General features: G+C 35.2%; 1 protein-coding gene across 1 annotated transcript in view; it reads left to right on the forward strand.

The window, feature by feature from the left end:
- Positions 1–15,851, forward strand: part of Glrb (glycine receptor, beta) — an 85,628-nt gene extending 69,777 nt beyond the window's left edge. Inside the window, exons 7-9 of the mRNA XM_013029829.1 lie at positions 1,246–1,398; positions 8,892–9,184; positions 15,555–15,851. Coding sequence (XP_012885283.1) covers positions 1,246–1,398; positions 8,892–9,184; positions 15,555–15,851 — 743 coding nt within the window. The remainder of the gene's footprint in view (positions 1–1,245; positions 1,399–8,891; positions 9,185–15,554) is intronic.
- Positions 15,852–22,319: the final 6,468 nt, after the last annotated feature.

Raw genomic sequence — 22,319 nt, forward strand, 5'->3', positions numbered from 1 at the left:
TTCCCTTTTAGCTTTATTGTCTTTCTACTCTCTCAGAGGCAGCAATGGTTATAATTCAAACTGGGAAACAGTGTTTTCTCTTCTAACTTTCCTCGTATTAGGATACAAGTAGCCCTTCTTTCAGTCAACATTTATTAAGAGCCAATGAATCAAATGTTGCTGTAGGTACTGCAATAAATATGAAGGTGATACAGATATTTATTCTAATTACAAAGACTAGACAAATATTTACTTTTTATTATAAGACAGTACCTTTATCTTTTCTGGCATAACTGTTTGATTACTGTCTTCTATTTCTTTGCTTCATTGTTTGAAAATAATGACAGAGTTTAAACTGAGAACAATTGAAATTATTTTAACTTTGGAATATATATGTATATGTATATATAATTTTACTGTTGCTAAGTGGCATTCTTATGTTTAATGCTTAGTTTTAATAATCTAGAACATCTGGAAGTATATCTTGTGTTAGGTGGAGAGCTCCTAGAATATTCTTATTGCTTGTTTACTTTCTTAGGGCAGCAAAGGCTCTCACAAGGCCTCTCTCATGAATTGGGAGCTACTTTATATGATAACAGTCCTAAAATTATATTGCAAAGGAGTTTCTGCATCTGTCTCGGCTTTTGAAAATCCAAGTTCTTTCCTCCACTAGAGAACATCAGAGGCCAGGTGTACAGGAGTGAGGACTGGGCAGAAATATGCAGAGTTAACACATTGAACTCTTTTGTGTGGATAGACGGATAGCACCAACGTCTAGCCTTTACTGTTTCCTTCTAATATTCCCTGAGGTTTTTTTAAAATTAAACTATTTGTGGGAGATGTTGTAGACTGTAGCTTCTCCACAAGAAGTTCTACAAGTGACTGAACGTGTATTGTGTACTCAAAGACTTCTCTTTTAGATTTGCTCCGTTTTCATTTTTTGTTCCCTGTGTGGTTCCCATAGGGCTTTTGGCCGAGAGGACATGCTCTGGTCTAAAGTTGGTTTAATTTTAAGTTCTCAGCATAGAGAGAACAGCCTGTGGAGGTGAAATATGTGTGATCTATTTTTTCAGTTGTAAAGGAGTTACAAATGATCAGGTGGAGAAAGTTCCAGAATATCATACATTTGGAGCACATAAATTATGTATACTCAAGAAAAAACTCTTTAGTGGTGTTGATGTTTTGTAGTTCCAGCTAGAAGTGTCTTATGACTTCTGCAACTGGACATGTCTGAGAACTCACCCATGTACTCTGTGTTTCTCAAAGGCTACTACACGTGTGTAGAGGTCATCTTCACCCTGAGGAGACAGGTCGGCTTCTACATGATGGGTGTCTATGCTCCAACTTTGCTGATTGTGGTTCTCTCCTGGCTGTCCTTCTGGATCAATCCAGACGCCAGTGCTGCCAGAGTGCCCCTGGGTAAGATTGTCTCTACCTTTCTTTCACCTCAGGACTGTGCTGGATGAGTGGAACCTCCCAAGAAGGAAATTTGAAATCCAAAATCCAAAAACATTTTTAGTCACGGTGGAAAATCCCATAACTGGCCTCATATAACAAGTCACAGTCCAAACGCAAGTGCATTAAAAGATTTGTATATTATCTATCTGGCCACATTATATGAAATACAAATAAATTTTGCATTTAGTCTTGAGTTCATGCTCCATATATTATATACAATATACATGCAAAATATTCCAAAATGAAAAATTCTGCACTGAAACATTTCTGGTTAGAAGCATTTCAGATAAGGGATATTCTACCTGGATCTTTACATAATGGAAAATATCAGGTATTTTGAAATAATGTTTTGGAATTGATGGTAAGCTATTACGTGGACTTGGTGCTTCCTTCAGTGTTTTACTCTACACTGGATTTTCTCAGCTTTTTTAAGCTCAATACCTCACCTGAGTTTAATTTTCATGTTTTAGTGTATTCCCCACAGTTAATCACCTCTAATTTTTCCATCATTAAATAACTATTGTTCAGTAAAATCATTTAAACAGATATAGTGAAGCCTAAAAGCTCTTATAGTACCAAGCAAACAACTATTGGGATAGAAATCTTTTTAGTGTTGTGTTCATCCCATACATAGAAAGAATGTAGGTGTACATATTTTGTTCAGTGGTGGTTCACTTGAGATGGCATGTACCATAAAGCTTAGGTAGATATTTGTCAGACATCTGTGTAAACTAAACTCTGCAATATGTACATAATAATGAAGTCACCCAACAATGAAAGTCTCATAAACTAACCCATCAATAAGTTACATGACTGCAGTTGTATCATTTACTATTTAAAACATTATTTTAGAATCCTTTGAGGATTGGTTATTTTTCTTCTTAATGGCACCATTCTCACTTTTATTATTTGTAACTTTCTGTGACAGAGAAGTACAAGTAACTATTCTAAAAATTATGTCTCTATGGGATTCAAAAGTCTTTGCTCAGGCTGAGAATGGAGGTCAGTGGTAGAACACTTACCTAGCATTTGTGAAGCCTTGGGTTTGCTTTCTCAGCACTAGGGGGAAAGTCTTTGCTTGCCTTAAGCAAGAGCTCTTCCTATGAATGAAGTGAATAAATGTCAAAGATGCCACACTATTATATTCTCACTCCTTTGGACTGGTTTAAATGTCTGGTTTCACTGTGTACTCCCTGACTATCCCCTGGACTGACTCCTATGGGATACATTAGCCTTTCAATGTTTAGTTGATACATTGCATTTAATTCTTCTACCAGAAAGGTCTATGCACCTCTGACTGCTGACTTATTGAAGGAATGAAATGAAATGCAGATTTTCAAAAGTAAGAAATGAGGAAAGAACTAGTAAAAGGACATAAGATAAAAAGATGGTACAGGGCGTTTGATGTCACATAGCCATAATCCTAACACTCCAGAGGGTAAAGCAGGAGGATCAAAAGTTCAAGACAGCCTAAACTATATAGCAAGACAATATCTCAAAACAAGAGAGTGACAGAAAGGGAGAGAAGGAGAAAGAGAAATAGAGAGAAAAAATCGCTATCTCTATGTAAAGGCCATGGCAGAAAGGAGAGAGTCCAGAAAAATACTGAAATGAGTTGATTTATACTTCATAAGAACCACAAATAAATGATTAAATATGTGGGAAATTTCATCCTACCTGTTATGTATCTATAATGAGGATACTGACAATGACTAATTCTTCAACGTGACAAATAGTACTATATATATAGTATACTGTATTGGAAATAAGCCAAAAACCAAAATTATATTTTAATTCTTTGACTTCTCAAAAATATATATTTCTCTGAAATATTTTTTCTATTAATAAATATCTTGGGCTAGAAATGTGGCTTAGTGGTAGAGTTCTTGCCTAGCAAGCATGAAGCCCTGGGTTTGATTTCTCAGTACCACATAAAGAGAAAAGGATGGAAGTAGTGCTGTGGTTCAAGTAATAGAGTGCTAGCCTTGTGCAAAAGAAGCTCTGGGACAGTGCCCAGGCCCTCAGTTCAAGCCCCAGGACTGGAGACAAAAAGAAAAAAGAAAAAGAAAACTTCTTGATGGGTCAGGCAGTGGTGGCTCACGCCTGAAATCCTAACTACTCAGAAGGCTGCACTCTGAGGATTAAAGTTCAAAGCTGAAAAGTCTTCATGAGACTCCTATCTCTAATTAACCACCAACCCTCCCAAACAAACAACAAACAAACAAAAAACAGAAGTGGCACTGTGGCTCAAAGTGTTAGAGTACTAACCTTGAGCTCAGCCCCACAATCAATTAAAAATCATCTTATGATGGTACAGTGATAAAAATCCAAAATTGAGGGCTGGGAAGGTGGCTCAGTGGTAGAGTGCTTGCCTTGCATGCATGAGGCCCTGGGTTCGATTCCTCAGCACCACATAAGCAAAAAAGAAAAAAGCCGGAAGTGGCACTGTGGCTCCAGAGTGGTAGAGCACTAGCCTTCAGCTGAAGAGCTGAGGGACAGTGCCCAGGCCCAGAGTTCAGGCCCCATGACCGGACCAAAAAATAAAAATCCAAAATTTATTCTCCCAAAAGTACTTGAAGACATTCATCACCTTAGAGAGTTTTCCTATGAAAAGGCTCACAGCAAAAATTTTGATAAAAGGCCTCTGATTATCATTCAACTTTCAGTAGATATGCCATACAAGTTGCAAATTTTCTGACTTTATCTTTTTTTTTTTATCGTGTTGAGGATGGAACTGATGCTCTCATACATACTCTCAGCATGTGCTATAACACTGAGCTTTCTCCCTGGTGTCTTGGACAAACATGTTTTTTGGAGAAAAGTTAGTCTTTAGAGTCAAACCTGAATTTTGAATTTCAGCTCTATACTTACTATGGTATTTTTTTATCAGCAGATCTACCTCTTAACTATAACTCTTCCTCCCAGGAGGATCACATATCAAGGCTAACCCATGCAAGAAAATCTAGAGTCCCTTATCTCCAATGGAGCTGTGGCTCAATGTGGTGAAGTATTACCCTTGAGTAATATAGTTGAGGGACAGTACCCAGGCTCTGAATTCAAGCGACACACACACACACACACACACACACACACACACTTCATCTCATTTCATTTCAATTCCTGAATTTCAATACAGGGATGATGAAAAAAAAGTGGAGTGTGTGCAGTTTAAGAAAACAGACTCACAGAGACAGGAGCAACATAATTTGAAGCTAGTCCTTCCAAAATCTGAGACTACACTTCATAGAACAAACCAGATATGAAGTGCATGCCTATAATCTCAGGGAGACATAGGTAGGATAATTACTCTGAAGCCTACTCTGGGAAAAATGAAAAGACTTTGTTTGAAAAAAATCACTAAAGTAAAACGGTCTGGGAGTATGGTTCAAGTGGTAGAGCACTTATGAGCAGGAAACCCGGAGTGCAAAACTCCAATACCACCAAAATAGAGAAGGAAGAAGAGAAAGAGGAGGAGGAGGATGAAGAAGGAGAAGGAGGAAGAGGAGGAGGAGGAGGAACAGGAGCAGGAGCAGGAGGATGAAGAATCAAGGCTGACTTCAAAATTCTTTTTACTGATAAAAACATCCAAAAATACCATCACCATTAATTTGAGCTAGGAAAGTCTGAAAAAGGCTACTGGGAAGTTTGAGAAAATGACTATGAATCCTATATTACATACCCAAGAGTTAAAAATATGCTACATTTATATATTGCTTTATAGTTTGCAAGCATGTTTACATGTTTTTATTCAGAAAATGTTTATTTTGTGCTATCTGCTAGGTGCTGATCAAGATGAGGGGGTACATTGGACCAACTAATTAGCTAATAGTTAATAAAATAGATTTTTTTAAATCCTCTTTGCCTTTTTTATAGGTACAGAAGGTAACAGGTAAGATAGTGGCATTCAGGAGTAAAGCTGGCTTGTCAGGAAAAGTCTCAGGAGAGGGGCTCTCAGAAACAAATGACAGAAGTAAAGCAGAAACTCATGGTTAGTTAGGAGAGGATGTGTGGGCTTGGACAGTAAACCTCAGGGCACGGTTCTGAGGTAGGCTCATGCCTGATTCCTAGGGATCAGCAAGGAGGTGAGTCTGTCAGGCAGAGAGAGGTTAGGGGAGACAAGTTGTAAAGTCAGAGTGGTAATAAGACTCACCAGGGACTTGGGAAAATAATCCTGGTAAGTAATTATGTTGTGCCCTAGAGGGCAGGTGACAACTAAGGCTGAGATGACCAATATGTATAGGTGTTTGGGGGAGAAGAGTCAATCAAGCCTACCTTAAAAGTTTGTTGGGATTTTTACATAAAAGCTGAAAGATATTAGCCATTCGTGGAGGTGGGAAAAGCTACAAGTAGAGTGCCTATGAGATCAAGAGCAGACACATAGTTTGCTTCACTATCCCAGCACTTTTGATGACTGCTAGATGGAGATTTCCCCTGGGTACTTGAATATTCAGGTCTTCTGCTCCTTGGAGATGTGATAACTAGAACAATAGTTATAAATTTGCCAGTATGCAGGTAGTTTTTCAGGTGATGGGAGTGAGTGAAATCATAGAGGATGAGGATAGACAGAAAAGTCACCTTAGGAGAGGATGAAGGAAAATGGGAATGGTGTGTCTGAAGATTGTAGATCAAGTGACATTAGAGCTCAGCATTGCCAATGGATAAAACAGGATGCATACATCTTCCTGCTATGACTTACCCTTGCTTTGATTTAATTTGTTTCTCCAAAATTAATGTTTCTTAGTATTCTCTGTCAGAGGTGTTTTAAAATCCATTACAGTGCCTCTATTCTCTATAATCAATTTCCTAATATATTAGGATAAGTATTTGAGCATACATTTTAGTTTATTAGTAAGCCTAAAATATAACTATTCATAATAACATACACAAGATTCAATATATATACACACAAAACAAAGTGACTGAAGGAGTGTATATTTAGAAGAGGAATCTAAATGCATAACTCTTATGAATAGCTGAAGTACTACTTATCAAAATGAACACCAGGAAGTGGAAACATGTTTTGGGTACTGGGCAAATGAGCGCGATGGGGAGGGGGCGCACAGGAATGAAGAGAGGAAGAGTGAACACATGAAATCATTGTATTCAATATACATTACATTATATATATATATATATATATAATTAACTATTTAACTTGAGGGTAGAGATGGGAGGAAATGGAAGAGAATGAAGGAAAGTGAGATGGAAGGAAGGAAGGAAGGAAGGAAGGAAGGAAGGAAGGAAGGAAGGAAGGAAAAAGAAAGAAAGAAAGAAAGAAGGAAGGAAGGAAAATGAACCATGGAAACACAGACAAAATCATCACTGTAGTCTTTCTCAAGGACTTAAGATTTGATTTTGATAGATTGATTCATAAAATTTGAAAAATAATAGAAAAATTGATTCATAAAGATGATCTGTCAATTAATATTTGTGGGTATTGAGATTGGAATAATTATTAAGATCTTGAAATTTTGTCTTCCTTTCTAGGTTAGGAAATCTTGAGCTTGATAATATTAACCGGGCAGCATTTTTCAGTACTAAGCTAAAATTCAGGTACTTGTCAAATGCTCTATCTCTTGAGTCATATTCCCAGTGTTTTTGTTTCAGCTATTTTTGGGGTAGGGTCTTGCTTTTTCCCCCTAAACTAGCCTGCACTATGACTCTCATGTAGTGAGAAGACACACATGTGACAGCACACCTGGCCTTTCTGTTGAGACAGTTTCTTACTAACTTCTTGCTCTGGCTATCCTTGAACTGCAATCCTCCTAATCTCAGAGTCCTGAATAGGTGAGATTGCAGATGTGAGCCACTGCCTCTGCAAACTTTTAAAATACAGTCACATTAATTTATTGTTAGTTTATCCTCAGGACTGAGGATACTAGTAAATTAGAAAATAGTAAATTAGATGCTTACCAAATCTTTATATACCTAAGATTGATTCCACCTATGATGTGATTACATTTTTTGAAAGTCTTTTTTCTCATAAACTTGGTCTCTTAAATAATTTTCTTTAAAACTAGACATCTGTCAGAAGCTTTTTGAAATATTATAATTAAAAGCACATTATTATCTGCAGTGTTCTATCTGGTTACTACTAGTAATATGGTATCTACCATATCAAATGGAAGAAAAAGAAAACCTACTAAGGAAACATTTACTTATTAGAATATTGTATTCAGTAATTCTGAGCGTATTCAGATTTAAGCAGAGAAAACTACAGAGCCCAGTAAGCTAGAGGGACTCATGAAGCCAAGTTAAACTTTTTACCTTCTTAAGGTAAGTCTCCTCTGAACCTGCCCAAGGCTTCCAATGTGTTTGCAGTATCCAATGCCAACAGGTCATGTCTCTTCATTCCCCTCCTAAAAATTTGAATGAAGACAGAAAGAGAGAAAGGAAAGGAAAGTAAGAGGGAGGAAAGTAGGGAGGGAGAGGTAGCAAATGGGAAGAACAGAAAACATTGCATTATTACAGTTCTTTGGAGTGCTATTATCATGGCCTTAAATATCTTGCCTAGATTGATATGTATTGTGTTTGCTTTCCATATATAGTTAGTATTGCAAAAAATAAGAATTTTATCTCTTTCCTTAAAAAGTTGGGATCATTTAGATTTTATTAGAAATAAGCAGGAATATGTTTTCTCTATTGTGAAAAAAATGTATCAAAAATTCCCTTGTATGTTCTATTCTTGCTCAGATTTAGTTGTCCATACAACTGAAATCTCCCTAAAACAAAGTAGAAAACTCTAATCAAAGACTAGGGAAGTAACACTCTCTCCTCAGATATTCTATGGGATAGTTTTAGACATTTTTACCATTTAAGCCTGATCCATATTTTGTTTTTAAGCCTTGCTCTTAATTTCTTTATTTGTTTTATGGTCATGGGGCTTGAACTCAGGACTTGAATTCTGTTCCTGAGTTCTTTTACTCAAGGTTAGTGCTCTACCACTTTGAGCCAGAGCTCCACTTCCAGTTTTGTGGTTGTTAATTAAATTAACATATCTCATGGATTTTCTTTCATGGGGTAGCTTTGAACCTTGATCCACAGATCTCAGCCTCCTGAGTGGATAGGGCAGAAAAATCTGAAAGACCCTTATCTCCAACTAGCCAGCAAAAAGCCAGAAGTGGAGGCTTGGCTCAAGTGGTCGAGCATCACAGATTTGGGTTAAAAAAAAGCATGAAATCCTGAGATCAAGCCTCAGTGCTGACAATAAATAAGCTTTTATTTATTTTCAAAATAAGAATTATTTACACATATTATATTTTCCAACCACAACAAACAATCCTCTCATAGAAAGCATATTCCTATTAATGTATTTCTTCTAATCTTTGAGTTCTACAGCAATGTTATAAATTGTTTGTGGTCCATGGAAAGTTACTGGAGAGGAATATGATGAAAGATCAATGCAGATCATTTCACAGGGGTAAAAGCAATTCTGCTTGTGTATCTGCCTCTAGGCATTTTCTCCGTGCTCAGCTTGGCCTCTGAGTGCACCACCCTGGCTGCTGAGCTTCCCAAAGTGTCCTATGTAAAGGCCCTTGATGTGTGGCTCATTGCTTGCCTTCTCTTCGGGTTTGCCTCCCTGGTGGAGTATGCTGTTGTCCAAGTGATGCTGAACAACCCCAAAAGAGTGGAAGCAGAAAAGGCCAGGATTGCTAAGGCGGAGCAAGCAGATGGAAAGGGTGGAAATGCAGCTAAAAAGAACACTGTGAATGGCACGGGGACTCCTGTTCACATTAGCACTTTGCAGGTGAGAATGTTTTTCCTTCTCACTCCATTATATTTATTTTCTATGTATAAGGACTAACCCTTCTGCATATTATTACCTACAGTTTTAAGGGTCATGTAACCTCTTAATGCAAATACTCTTCATGAAGAATAGGGGAAACCTTTTCATTAGGTAGAGCTACCCTAACTTACAGAAGTCATGACTTCGATGCATCCAGCATATCTATATCATTTATTTGAGATAGTTTCTTAAAGGCAACACATATTGGTTGACAGTTTTATTCTGTCACTCTCTTAGACTCTTTATTTTATTTTTAGTGCCTGTCCTGGGGCTTGAACTCAGGGATTGGGTACACTTGAGCCACAGCACCATTTCCAGCTTTTTTATTTTTTATTTTTTTATTCTTTTGGTATTTAATTGGAGATAAACATCTCACTGACTTTTAAGTTCTGGCTGTCTTCAAGCCTCTGTCCTCATATCTTAGCCTTCTGGGAAGCTAGGATTACAAGCATAAAACCTCAATGCCTGGCATTAGATTTTTAATTGTTATATTTAGATAATTTAAATTTAGTATAGTTATTGATACATTGAGACTTCGATCTGAATTTCATTTTCTAATTTCATTGTTTCTTTGTTTTCTTTTTCCTGGCCTTGAAATTTGTTAGAATTCCAACTTGAGCTTTACATATTGTTTTAAGTACATCTTCTCATATAGTGCTTTAGTGGTTCCTCTAGACATTGTTATGCATATGTACTAATTTTGGGGGAGTATTTTACTAATTTTTTGATGTAAGATGACATTACTTCTCATTGTTTCTCTTTATTTGCTTCTACTTATAATTGTTTTAAATATTTTTCCAACATATATTTAGGATCACATTAGAGAGTGTTATGGGTTTTAATTCCTAATCGAAAATATGTTAGGAAATAAATCCTGATGTTCCAAGGTTATGTTTTATTGTTTTACTTCTATTTAAAGAATTCCTTTGTCCATTATTTTGGGAAAACTCTGGTGATAACTGTTTTCTTCCATTTGAGGAGGTTTGACTTGATTTAATTTCTCTTTCATTCCTTGAAGGCATTTCCTTGGGTATAAGATTGTGGGAGCATAAACACCTAACTTGTGCTACTTCCTTCTGGACTCCACTGCTTCTCCTGAGAACTAAGCATTCTAGTTGTTTCCTGTCAATAAAGTGTCACTTATCTGAAGTCCAACAAGGTTGATTTCCATTGTTAAAGATTAGAAGTTTAATTATAAGGAATCTTTATGTGGACTCTTTGGATTCATTTTGTTGGGAATTTGTTCAACTGGTAGAAAAAATATAAACATATATCTTGCTCCAAACATGGAAGTTTGCACTTAGTATTCCTTCGAATGCTTTCTCAGACATGCTCTTTTTCTCTCTTCCCAAGACTCTGATAACACAAATGCTAGATCATTGGTAGTTCTATGTTCCTAGGGTAGTTCTATGATCCTATTCGTTTTTCCTACTCAATTTTCTCTTTGTCACTAAGGTTGAGTATCACTTTCTGCTGTATCTCTCATTTCCTTGGTTGTTCCTTTGCAACACTATTTTCCTTTTGATACCAAAACAAGGTTATAATTTGGTTATTGTATTTTTCAATTCTTGCCATTGGAAGGCATGTGTGTATATGGATTTGTGTGTATATGGATTTTGCTGGCAGTTTGTTTTTCTTTACAGAGACATTCTGTCTTTCAGTTTTTCCAATTATATTTTTTATTTCTTGTGGTACTGGGAGAATGAACTCAGAGCCTAGAAAGATGGTGTAGTAAACTGAAACATGGACTGGAAATTTTAATCTATAGAAAGGAACATAAATTATTTTTTATATTTTAACAAGTAAAATATACCCTTGAAAATGAACATTGTATGTATGTGATATATGTGTTTTCAAATGGGACTCAAAATTATAATATGAGCTCCCAAATGAGTTAATGTTAATGTACACATCAAACTACATCAAATCTATAACTTGATAGGTTCATATGCTTATTACATATCTGTTAATGAAAAGATAATATAAAATAGAATTTTTAAATTATGATCTAGTTATTCAATGGTTTTTGCGATAGTAAGTATAATTATGGCTTAGGATTAAAATACATTTGTTCTAGTGGATTTTGATTTACAAATCACAATTTTTTAATAAGATGATATTAGTTCTTTAGACAGAATAACAATAGGAATTTATGAAAGCATAATGGAATTTAAAATGCAGAAAACTTCAAGAGCTAATTTAAAACTAACACTGTGTTTACTAAGAAAAGAAATAGTAATAAAAAAGATTTAAAATTCTAGTTTTTGGTATGAAGTTTTGATAACTGTGCTTGTAATACAAAATATATCATGTGTGTATAATTGTCTCAGGTTGGTTTTATGTTTTTCCCACTCAAACGGTAGTACATTCTTAGCCATTTCAATATCATAGTCACTAGTGTGTTCTCTCTGATATTTTTCTTTTCATTCAACACAAACAGTTAAGGATCCTTAGTTGTTACTATCATCCTTTTTTGTTTTTATTTTGTTTTGTTTTTTGTTTTTTATGTCAGTCTGGGGCTTGAACTCAGGTCTGGATGCTGTCCATGAGCTCTTTTGCTCATGGCTATGCTCTACCACTTTAAGCCACAGATCCACTTTCCATTTTCTGGTGGTTAATTGGAGATAGCCTCACAGACTTTCCTGCCTGGGCATGTTTTGAATTATGATCCTCAGATTTCATCTTCCCAAAGTAGCTAGGATTGTAGGCATGAGCCGCGAGTACCTGCCTGGCCCATCATCCTATTTCCAACACTTAATACACACTATACCCAGTGGTTTGTTAAAGCCAAAACAAAGGAAACAGTTGTCATTCCTACAGTTTTTAATGCATTAAGAGTAAGTTGCTGTTCCTCTACAAATAAGATTGTTGTTTCTTCCTGGTAATTTATATGTTTTAAAAATCATCATTGATTTAAATTTGGTAAAAATATATCAGTTTATTTCCTCTGAACAAATTTTTTATCATATAGAAGGATCTTATTCCAATTAGGCCATTCCTGTGTCTTCAATTCAAGAGAGATTATCTCCTAAATTCCATAAAATAGAATTATTTTATTTTTAGTGTATGTGGATTCAGAACTTAAAGGATCACAAAGAGAATCTTAGAGGAAAGGTTCTGGAGCATTAGGAGGTTTTTGTCTCCATTACATCATCAAGCTTCTTCATTTTTGTTACCATTAATTTTTAGAAGTTATAAAAGTTCATAAGATTTAAATAAGTGAGATATATTGATAATAAGTAAAATTGAAGATTAAGAATTGTTCATTAATATAGCCAAATTTACTTTAAGAATGTGTGTTAGACAGGATTATAGTTTTATTTCAATACATTTTATTCCTTATGTGATATTATGAATATTGAAAATGTTTTTATAAACTCTTATACACTCATATGTATATTTGGTAAAATACTAAGATCTCCAGGGCATTAAGTAAAAATGAGCATTTTTATGTGTATATAAATGTTATTGAATGGAACAGTAATAGAATTGCCAACTAGTTAATGAACCATGACTTACTTAAGCAACTTGAGGACACTTTGTAGTAGAGAATTTCTTCACCATCATCTGTGCGCGCGTGCGTAAACACAGACAAAACTACTGTTTGTGAATATAAGAATCCTCAAATATATCTGAGTAATATTTTAATGAATGACATAGATAAAACAATAACATGTCTAAAAGTACATATCTAGCAATGCATTTATATGTTATTAACATAAAAGAAGTTATTCTCCTGACATGTTTATTGTATTTAAATAACCTCTCTATACCCAAGTTTTAATGAGCTGTGTAGAGGAAAAGCTAACATTAAAATTGCTACAGAAACAAAGAATATTATTATATAAACTAAATTAAGATTTTGAAATATTAATACCTAATTTATGGTCTACTATGTAAACTTGGTCACATGGTTTGTTACTTATGGATGCTAAGATATGTACAAATATGATTTATAATAAGTGAAGTTCTGGGGCTGGGAAGGTGGCTCAGTGGTAGCATGCTTGCCTTGCATGTATGAGGTCCTGGGTTCAATTCCTTAGCACCACATAAGCAGAAAAAGCCAGAAGTGGCACTGTGGCTCAAGTGATAGAGTGCTTGCCTTGAGCTGAAGAGCTGAGGGACAGTGCCCAGGCCCAGAATTCAAGCACATGACTGCAAAAAAAAAAAAATGAAGTTCTATAGTTAACCCACATGATCTCATTTGTGAAAAACTAATAAGAGATAGGATATGAGAAAATAAAAATAAGTAATAGGAAGTCATGCTTCCCATGTCTTTTATTTGAACAAATGCAAAAGACATTTCCTGGGCAAGTACCAGATGGAATGTTCAGAAGTAAGCTGCAAACGTGTGCAAGATACTGAGTATAAAGACAAGAGCACCAGAATTCATTCCTCCTGCCAAACAACACATTGCACCCCATAGCATTATATAATTATGTTATTTAATTCTTCCTGATTGAACATTTATTTTTATATTATTTTACATTAGTAAGCAAATGCTGGCTTTGTTATTATATACGTAGACAATATTTATATTTTATCAAACCCATTGGCTAGGAACTTTTTAAAAGATGCTTATATATCCAATGTGTACCTGAAACACGTTGATAAAGAGAAAAAGGGATAGTAGGGGAAAAATAAAGGAGGGATAACAATGCTCGATAGGAAATCATTACCTTACTCAGGTAACTGTAACCCCTCTGTACAGTATCTTTACAATAAAAATATTTTTTAAAAAAGACAGTCTTCTGCTAGCTAAAGTAATATTGGAGAATAAGATTCATTCTTTTTATTACTCAAGGCATTTTTATCCAGTTATAATCTTGCAAATATAAATAGAACTACCTGACTTTTGATGTATTATAAAAGGAAAGAAAAACAACTGGAGTAATGATATACTACAAATGAACAATGAGATGATTTCTTCTTTAGTCTGACACATGTCAACAATGGAAATTCCAAAGGTGGGTCACAAAAGTCAGAACAATGAAAAACACAAAGCAAAACAATATCTGAGTCAGGCACTGGTGGCTCACACCTGTAATCCTAGCTACTCAAGAGGCTGAGATCTGAGGATCACAGTTAGAAGCCAGCCGGGGCAGGAAAGTCCATGAGACTCTTATCTCCAATAAACTACTCAGAAGAATCTGGCAGTGGTGCTGTGGTTCAAGTGGTAGAACACTATCTTTGAGTATAAAGTGGCTAAGGGACAGTGCCCAGACTCTGAGTTCAAGCCCCAGGATCAGCAAAAGAAAAGGAATCTGCATTATGTCTGTCTCTATGTCCTTTTGTTACAATGCCATTCTAAGGCTATGCAGGTTAATCTATACTCCTCTGATTCTTTCTGAGCATCTTCTATTGCTTGTGAGAGTTCAGTGGGAGGTAATTATTGATTGGTAATGAATTGATTCAATTAACAAATTAGAGATCAGGAACTGACAGATCTCTGTATTATATAAGTCTAGCTGAAGTGAACATAGGTTCTTTGTGGTTTTGGAGTGTGGTTGTTTAATTGAACAACCTAGAAATGTATGACACTAGTAAGTTCCTGCTTCTGTAACCATTCTTTACTGTTTTTGTCAGTCTTTTTAATAAACACAGTTATAGGAGGGACAAATATCTAGGTTATTTATAGGCAATCCCATTTAGAAATAGGATCAATAGGAAAATAAACACTTCACAGTTCAAGATTTCTGCAATACATACATTCTATAAATATTGTCTATTTCATTGTTACATATTAGAAAAAATATGGAGTTTTATTTTCTTGGTGTTTAAGCAGAAAAGATAGCTGGATGTCTGTGGCTCATGGCTGTAATCCTAGCTACTCAGGAGGCTGAGATCTGAAGGTTGAGGTTTGAAGAAAGCCTGGGCAGACAAATCCATAAAACCTTTATTTCCAATTAACCAGCAAAAAGCCAGAAGTAGAGCTGTAGTGCAAGTGGGAGAGCAATAGCCTTGTGTGAAAAAGCTAAGAAAGATGGGAGGTGATGAGTTCAAGCTCAACGATACACACAAAGGAAAAAACAAAAATCGAAAATATCACAAGCCTGATAATATTTAAGTTGGTTTGTGTTTTGAATCCTCAGCATGAAATCAGCAATCAAAAGTTTATTCTATTACATTACACTTACTTAGACAGCATTGTAAATCCCTAAATATGAGTAATCTGATAGTTTAAATATGTGACTACTATCTTGTTAGTTAGTTCTGGGGAAAACATAAATAATCTCCTGTGAAGACAGTTATTTTAAAAGAATTTATTTGTAGAGATGTGTTTTATCAATAAAAAGATTCTAAATATGTTCTGATATGTTTTAATCCTCAGGTTGGTGAGACGAGATGCAAAAAGGTTTGTACTTCTAAGTCTGATTTGAGATCTAATGACTTCAGCATAGTTGGAAGCTTACCAAGAGATTTTGAATTATCCAATTATGATTGCTATGGAAAACCTATTGAAGTCAACAATGGACTTGGGAAATCCCAGGCAAAGAACAATAAGAAGCCTCCCCCTGCCAAGCCTGTCATCCCAACAGCAGCAAAGAGAATCGATCTGTATGCAAGAGCATTATTTCCTTTCTGCTTCTTGTTCTTCAATGTTATATATTGGTCTATATATTTATGATAAATCTTTTCCATTTGTATAAAATGAAAGCCTATTTCATTGTGACCAATTCAACTCATAAATGCTGGTCTGTGAAAACTTCTGCATTTTCATAGCAAAAAATATTGCACTTTGAATGCCATTTGATTGCAATCAAATGCAGCACCTTACTTTTGAATGGCAGCATGATCCTGTAATGTCTGTACTCTAAGGTGATGTATGTAGCAAATCTGCTGCTTTACTAATGAATAAAAGATCTGCCTACTACATAATATCAACCCAAGTGATATTATGTTCATGTAACCTGCAAATATTTCTGATAATCCTGATGACACACTAGTATGCACGTCAAACCCATCAGTGTCGCCATTCTGATGTACGCAGCATTTCCAATTTCCTTCCCTGTAGGTTTCAAAAAGAGCCATCTTATCCTTGTATGATTTTAAATGGTATTATTGCAGATGACGCAAAGTTGTATTACATATTGTTTAAGTTTTGTAAGTAGAAGTATATCCGTAATAATTATGCAGGTTCTGTGGAAAAATAAAGTTCAGAAACTATTAATGTGCAAAATCAACTCCTTTTAAAGTGTGCCTGTGTTTTCAAGATGCCATATAATAAAACACAGTAAGTATTTTTGAAACAAAAGGAAATCTGGGCTTACATAAATGTCTATAGGATTCTGGTTTTTGATCAAATAAAAGCAAATAAAGGATAAATGCTTCAATTATATACTTAGGATAAAAGCAATATACTTATTGTACCTTAAAACAAATCTATTTTCATGCATTTCATTTATTGATACAGAGTACAAAAGAGCATTGTGCCTTAATAACAGCATGTATTTTGAATTGGCATGCAGTAGTAAATATGTGATTTCATGTCATTTTTAGGAATCTAAGATGAAATAAATATCTTATTCATAGGAGCAATTTGAGTTAGAAAAAACATATAAGCACTGAAGTATTTTAACACCTTATTTTATTTAAATGCTGATATATTTTAGGTAAACTTTAAAATGTATTACAAATTAACCTCTTGTTTATATGAATATTTTATGAAATGTTACACAACAATTAAGGACTGAGTAAATAGTGTCTTTTCTTACTTTAGATTTCACTTCTACTTGTGTTTTTTTTTCCTGCAAAAGTGTAGATGACTGAGATTTCTTACTTTGATGTTGTTCCAAGATGAGAGTTTTATTTTTGAGGCCCCCCATTTCCTACCAATATCATTTCTAATATACCTATTTGTTGCTTCCACTACTAAAATTAGGGATTTAAGTAATTTATATAAAAATAAGGGATGAAAGAAGTATATAATCTCATTATTTAGAGAGTTTTGAACAAAACTGGAAATAGCCAACAGGCCAAATGGCTTATGCAAAATACCATAAATAATTTAATAATATGCAGTTGGTTGAAGATTTTAATGTTCAAGATTCTTACTACTCATTCAATTTCTTATAGTAGTCTTAGTTACAAAATCATATTCCATACATATCTGAATAATTTTGAAATGAAATAACCCTATTGAACTTCAACATTCTACCACAACACAGGGCAGTAGTACTTTAATGTAGCTATGTATATATTTAAATAATTTATATTTTTGTGACATTTGCTTATAGTATGTTTTCTTAATTTATTGCAAATTGCATTCATATTCTAGAATTTTAGGTAGAAAATGTTCCATATTGAAGAAAGTTCTCACTATATAGAAATGTATTTTTTGAAAATAGTGTGAATGATTTCTTTTCTGTAACACACTGACAGCCTGTAAAGATTGATTTTCACACTCAAGTAGATGTAAATAGCTATTCCCTGGCTTAGTGTGTACACAAGATTCTGATTCCTGTCTGCTAATAATTTCCTAATCAATTTTATTTTTAATTATTTTTAAGTAGTTGTACAAGGGATTTCAATTCAACATGTCAGTTTATGAGTACAGTGCATCTCAATCAATGTCATCCCTTCCATCATTCTCCCCCATCTGCTGATGGTTCATAACCCTTCTCTCAAGGAGTTAACTTCAATCCAAGGCAATTGTGTCAATACTCTACATTTCCAAGCTCTAGCTAATTCTTTTTTGTTGTTGTTGGTTGTTTGACATTTTTTTATTGTGAAAATACCATACAGAGGGGTTACAATTATATGAGCAAGGTAATGAGCACATTTCTTATCAAGCATTGTTGCCTCCTCCTTTGTTTCCCCTTCCCATCCCTTCCCATCTCCCACCCCGCCAAAGTTGTAAAGTTCGTTTTTCCACATAACGACTTGTACATCTCACTGTTGCAATGGGTCCACCTGTACCCCTATTTAAACGATTTGTTTTTTTCCCTTCCCCTCCACAAATTATACCCACATCAAATACAGTGAAGACAGGGGTTATACCGTGGGGGAGGGACATACAAAGCAACAAATAAATAATCTTATAAATATGTTAGAAACAATTGCAAAAAGAAAAAAAGACACTTAAATACTTATCTTGGGGTTCATTTCACCTAACATCAACTTATCTGACCTATTTTGCTTGTCTCAGACATATTCTAGTTAGCATTATTGCCTCCTCTTTTGTTTCCCCTTCCCATTCCTTCCCATCATCACCCCCCCTCCTCCCCAGCCCCCACTCCCCCACCTCCGCCAAAGTTGTAAAGTTCATTTTTCGACATAATGTCTTGTACATCTCATTGTCGCAACGGGTCCACCTGTATCCCTATTTAAACAATTTGTTTTTTCCCTTCCCCGCCACAAATTATACCAACATCAAATACAGTGAAAACAGAGGTTATACCGTCGGGGAGGGACATACAAAGCAACAAAGAAATATCTAAAGCAGGCACCCTGAAAACATTACAGGACAGAATAGGAAAAACCCTAGGTCTCCCTGGCACAGACCGAAATTTTCTTAATAGAGACTCAGAAACACAACAAATCAAAGAAAGGTTGGACAAATGGGACTGCATGAAATTGCAGAGCATGGCAAAAGACATAGCTAGCAAGATCAATAGAAAGCCTACAGATTGGGTGAAGATTTTCACTAGCCATACAATGGACAAGGGTCTCATAGCTAATTCTTAAATACAGATCATTTAATGAGTGAGATAAACATAAATGGGCTATAACTTCAGGTATAGTTTTCTAAGTGTTAGGTCCAGCTGGGAAAAAAGGCCCCTTCCTCATTGTTCCCCCTTGGTGCACAGTTGGCCCCTTCCCTAGAAATCCCCACCCCCACTCAGGTAACTGGCCCACCTGGGGACAGTGGGAGGACCCCCAGGCTCTGAGGTCATCACTTCAGCTGCCCTTTGCTGTGGCCACACCTCCTCTCCGCCCTCTCCCTATAAAGTCAATCTGAATCATTGATTGCAGCCCTTGCAGCCTTTCATTTCCTTTCCCTTCCCCTTGCCCCTTTCCCTTTCCCACTTTTCCCTTCCCCTGCATCCCTTGCACCCCCTGCACCCTCCATCTTGTGCAGTCTTGGCAGGATGCTCTCTCCACCCCTCAGACACCCTTCCACTCCCCACTCCCCACGCCTCACCCAATAAACTTTTCTGCCTGAACCATGTGGCGGTCTCTTTTTGCTCAATCTTAAACAAGTTCTTACCTTTTCCCCATTTGATGTGTACTGGAGTTTTTCCAAAAGGAGAGAACTAACTTTTACCATAACTTACCTTCTTTACAAGTGGAAATACAGGTTTATTATTATTATTTGTTTGCTTAGGGTTTCATTCCTAATATGAAACCAACTGCATTACAGGAACTGGTAATAGATTGTTTGACTAGCAGGAGTAAGGCCACAAGTTCCACCTCCAGCACCCCAGTACATATATATATATATATATATATATATATATATATATATATATCACAATAAATACCTTTGTGCATGAAAGTGAATATTTGCTTAAGACAGATGCTACAATGGAGGTGCTGGTTTAGAACTTAAAACACAGTTAGATTCTCTCATTTCCCTCCAAAGAGTACTAATGTGGATTTTTACCAACATATGCCCAATTTCCTAGTCACCTCTCTTACTCCATTTTATATTGTGGAAAGGAAAATAATATTTTAACACTGTTTCAGACTTCCAAAAAGTTGAAAGAAATATTACAAAGAATTTCTGTGTACCTTTCATTCAAATTCTGCAAAATTTCATATTTTTTCATATTGTCTTGGTTCCCACTGTGTGTACAGGGGATCAATTTTTCTGAATCTTTTAAGGCAAAATGGCAGATACAATGACCTTTTGCATGTACAACTTCAGTGTACCCCTGAAACACAAGACATTTTCCTTCATAACTTCCCAAGAGGTTAACATTGATACAATCTTACCATCTAGAAACTTAAATTTGCCAGTTACTGCTTTATGTTCTGTTGTTATTCAGGAATCAATCCAGGGACAGATACTACATTTAATTGTGACACTAATTTCATTAAAATTAAGCTATAACTATGACATTTTGGTCCGCTATCTTTACTGTTTTACATTACCCAATAATCTAAAAAAAACACATAAAATTTCTATAAAATTGTAACTATAAATCTTTATTTTATCTTTGTAATCGTTTTTATACCAACTCTCTGATCAACCTAAACTTTAACTGAGTTTAATTTGAACATACATATTCTACCATGTTCTTTTTATGTTTTGTTTCTAACTTCTTTTCAAAAACTTAGTTGTAGCTGGGTACTGGTGGCTCACACCTGTAATCCTAGCTACTCAGGAGGCTGAGATCTGAGGGAGCCCTGGCAGGAAAGTCTCTTATCTCCAATTAACCACCAAAAAACTGGAAGTGGCACTGTGGCCCAAGTGGTTAGAGCACTCAGTTTGAGCTGAAGAGCTGAGGGACAGCGCACAGGCCCAGAGGTCAAGCCCCATGACCAACAACGGCAAAACAAAATAAAAAAAATTTAGTTGTAAAAAGATTTCAACTTAAGAATTCAATTTATCAATACAACGCATATTGATCTATTGTCCTCTAACATGTTGAACAGTAGTGAGCAGAGTAGTAAATGCGGCCTGTTACTTTTCTATTAATGTTTCATTTCTTTTCAATGGGCTGATCTTGAATGTCAAGTTTTTCAAATACTCCTTTTAAGCAATACATATTTTATTTAATATTAAGTGTTTTATTCATATGAGTACATCTCCAGAAAGGAATGAAATTAAAATATTTTCATTAAATGTGCAGTACTTAAATTAAGCTACTCTAAAAACACTCAATTTATCATTTATATTAGGACAATTTGTGTTTTCATGCATAGGTCTAAAAGATAAATAGTTAAAAACCTTTTATTGTTTTTTACTTAATTTCATAAGTATTATTACTTGGCTTTGGAAGAATAGACTTACCAGGTGCTGTTGGTTCACACATTATTCTAGCTACCCAGAAAACAGATCTGAGGAGCCTGGTTCAAAGCCATCTTCTAGGCAGAAAAGTCTATGTGGCTCCCAGAAATTAAGGTGGAAGTAGAGCTATGACTCAAGTGATAGATTACCACGTTGAATAAGAAAACAAAACAACAAGAAACAATAATATGAGTTTCTGAGTTCAAGCCCCAGGGCTAGCACAAGGATAAAAGATCTTATTTTTTCAACTTCAAATTGTATTCTGAAATTATTGGATATTTATGCAATATAACAGCAGTTTAACGTTTACTCCCTTTCTTTTTTTTTTTAAAGAAGCTAAAATATAGCCTTCTAAGGATTTAGGTGTCAAGTTGTTTTTTTTAATGTATCAGCATATCACCTGAAAGAGAGAGAGAGAGAGAGAGAATCACAGACTTTCATGGGATTAATGTCAATAGAAAATATTCAAGATTAGTTATGATGTTACTGTGTATGTGTGTTGTATGTTTGTGTTAAAACTAGATTTCATATTAAAACATAGTTAACATTTTCTCTACAGATATCATATATTACATAAATTATATCTTTAAACAGCAAAAGCAGGAAAGCTTGTAAATTCTGTTATAGTTAGATTTTTCTGTGCTTAAAATAATAAAGGCAACTTACTTATATAAATATTATTAGACTTCTCTTACATCCTACCTGAAAATAATTATTTCTCAACCCTCCCAGATTAGAATAATGAATTAAATGATATATCACTATACGTACATTAGGTATATAATATGTTAAGTATCATGTTAATCAAAAAGTCTAAAAACATATTACTGGGCATCAGTTGCTCATGGTTGAGATCTGCTGGATAATCTATGAGAATGAGCAAAAACCACATCTGCAGGCATGGTTCAAGTTGTAGAGTGCTAGCTGAAAAAGTGTGAAGCCCTGAGTTCGAGCCCCAGTACCACCATTTTTTAATTGTAAAGGTGAATAAAATATAGCTTTCAATATTAAAAAATAAATAGCCAGAAATATGATCATATACTAATTACTATACTACAAATCAAAAAAGTAGATGATACTGGGCTGGGAAGGTGGCTTAGTGGTAGAGCGCTTGCCTTGCATGCCTGAGGCCCTGGGTTC

This window comes from Dipodomys ordii, unplaced genomic scaffold (assembly GCF_000151885.1).
Source record: "Dipodomys ordii isolate 6190 unplaced genomic scaffold, Dord_2.0 Scaffold123, whole genome shotgun sequence".
Lineage (NCBI taxonomy): Eukaryota > Metazoa > Chordata > Mammalia > Rodentia > Heteromyidae > Dipodomys > Dipodomys ordii.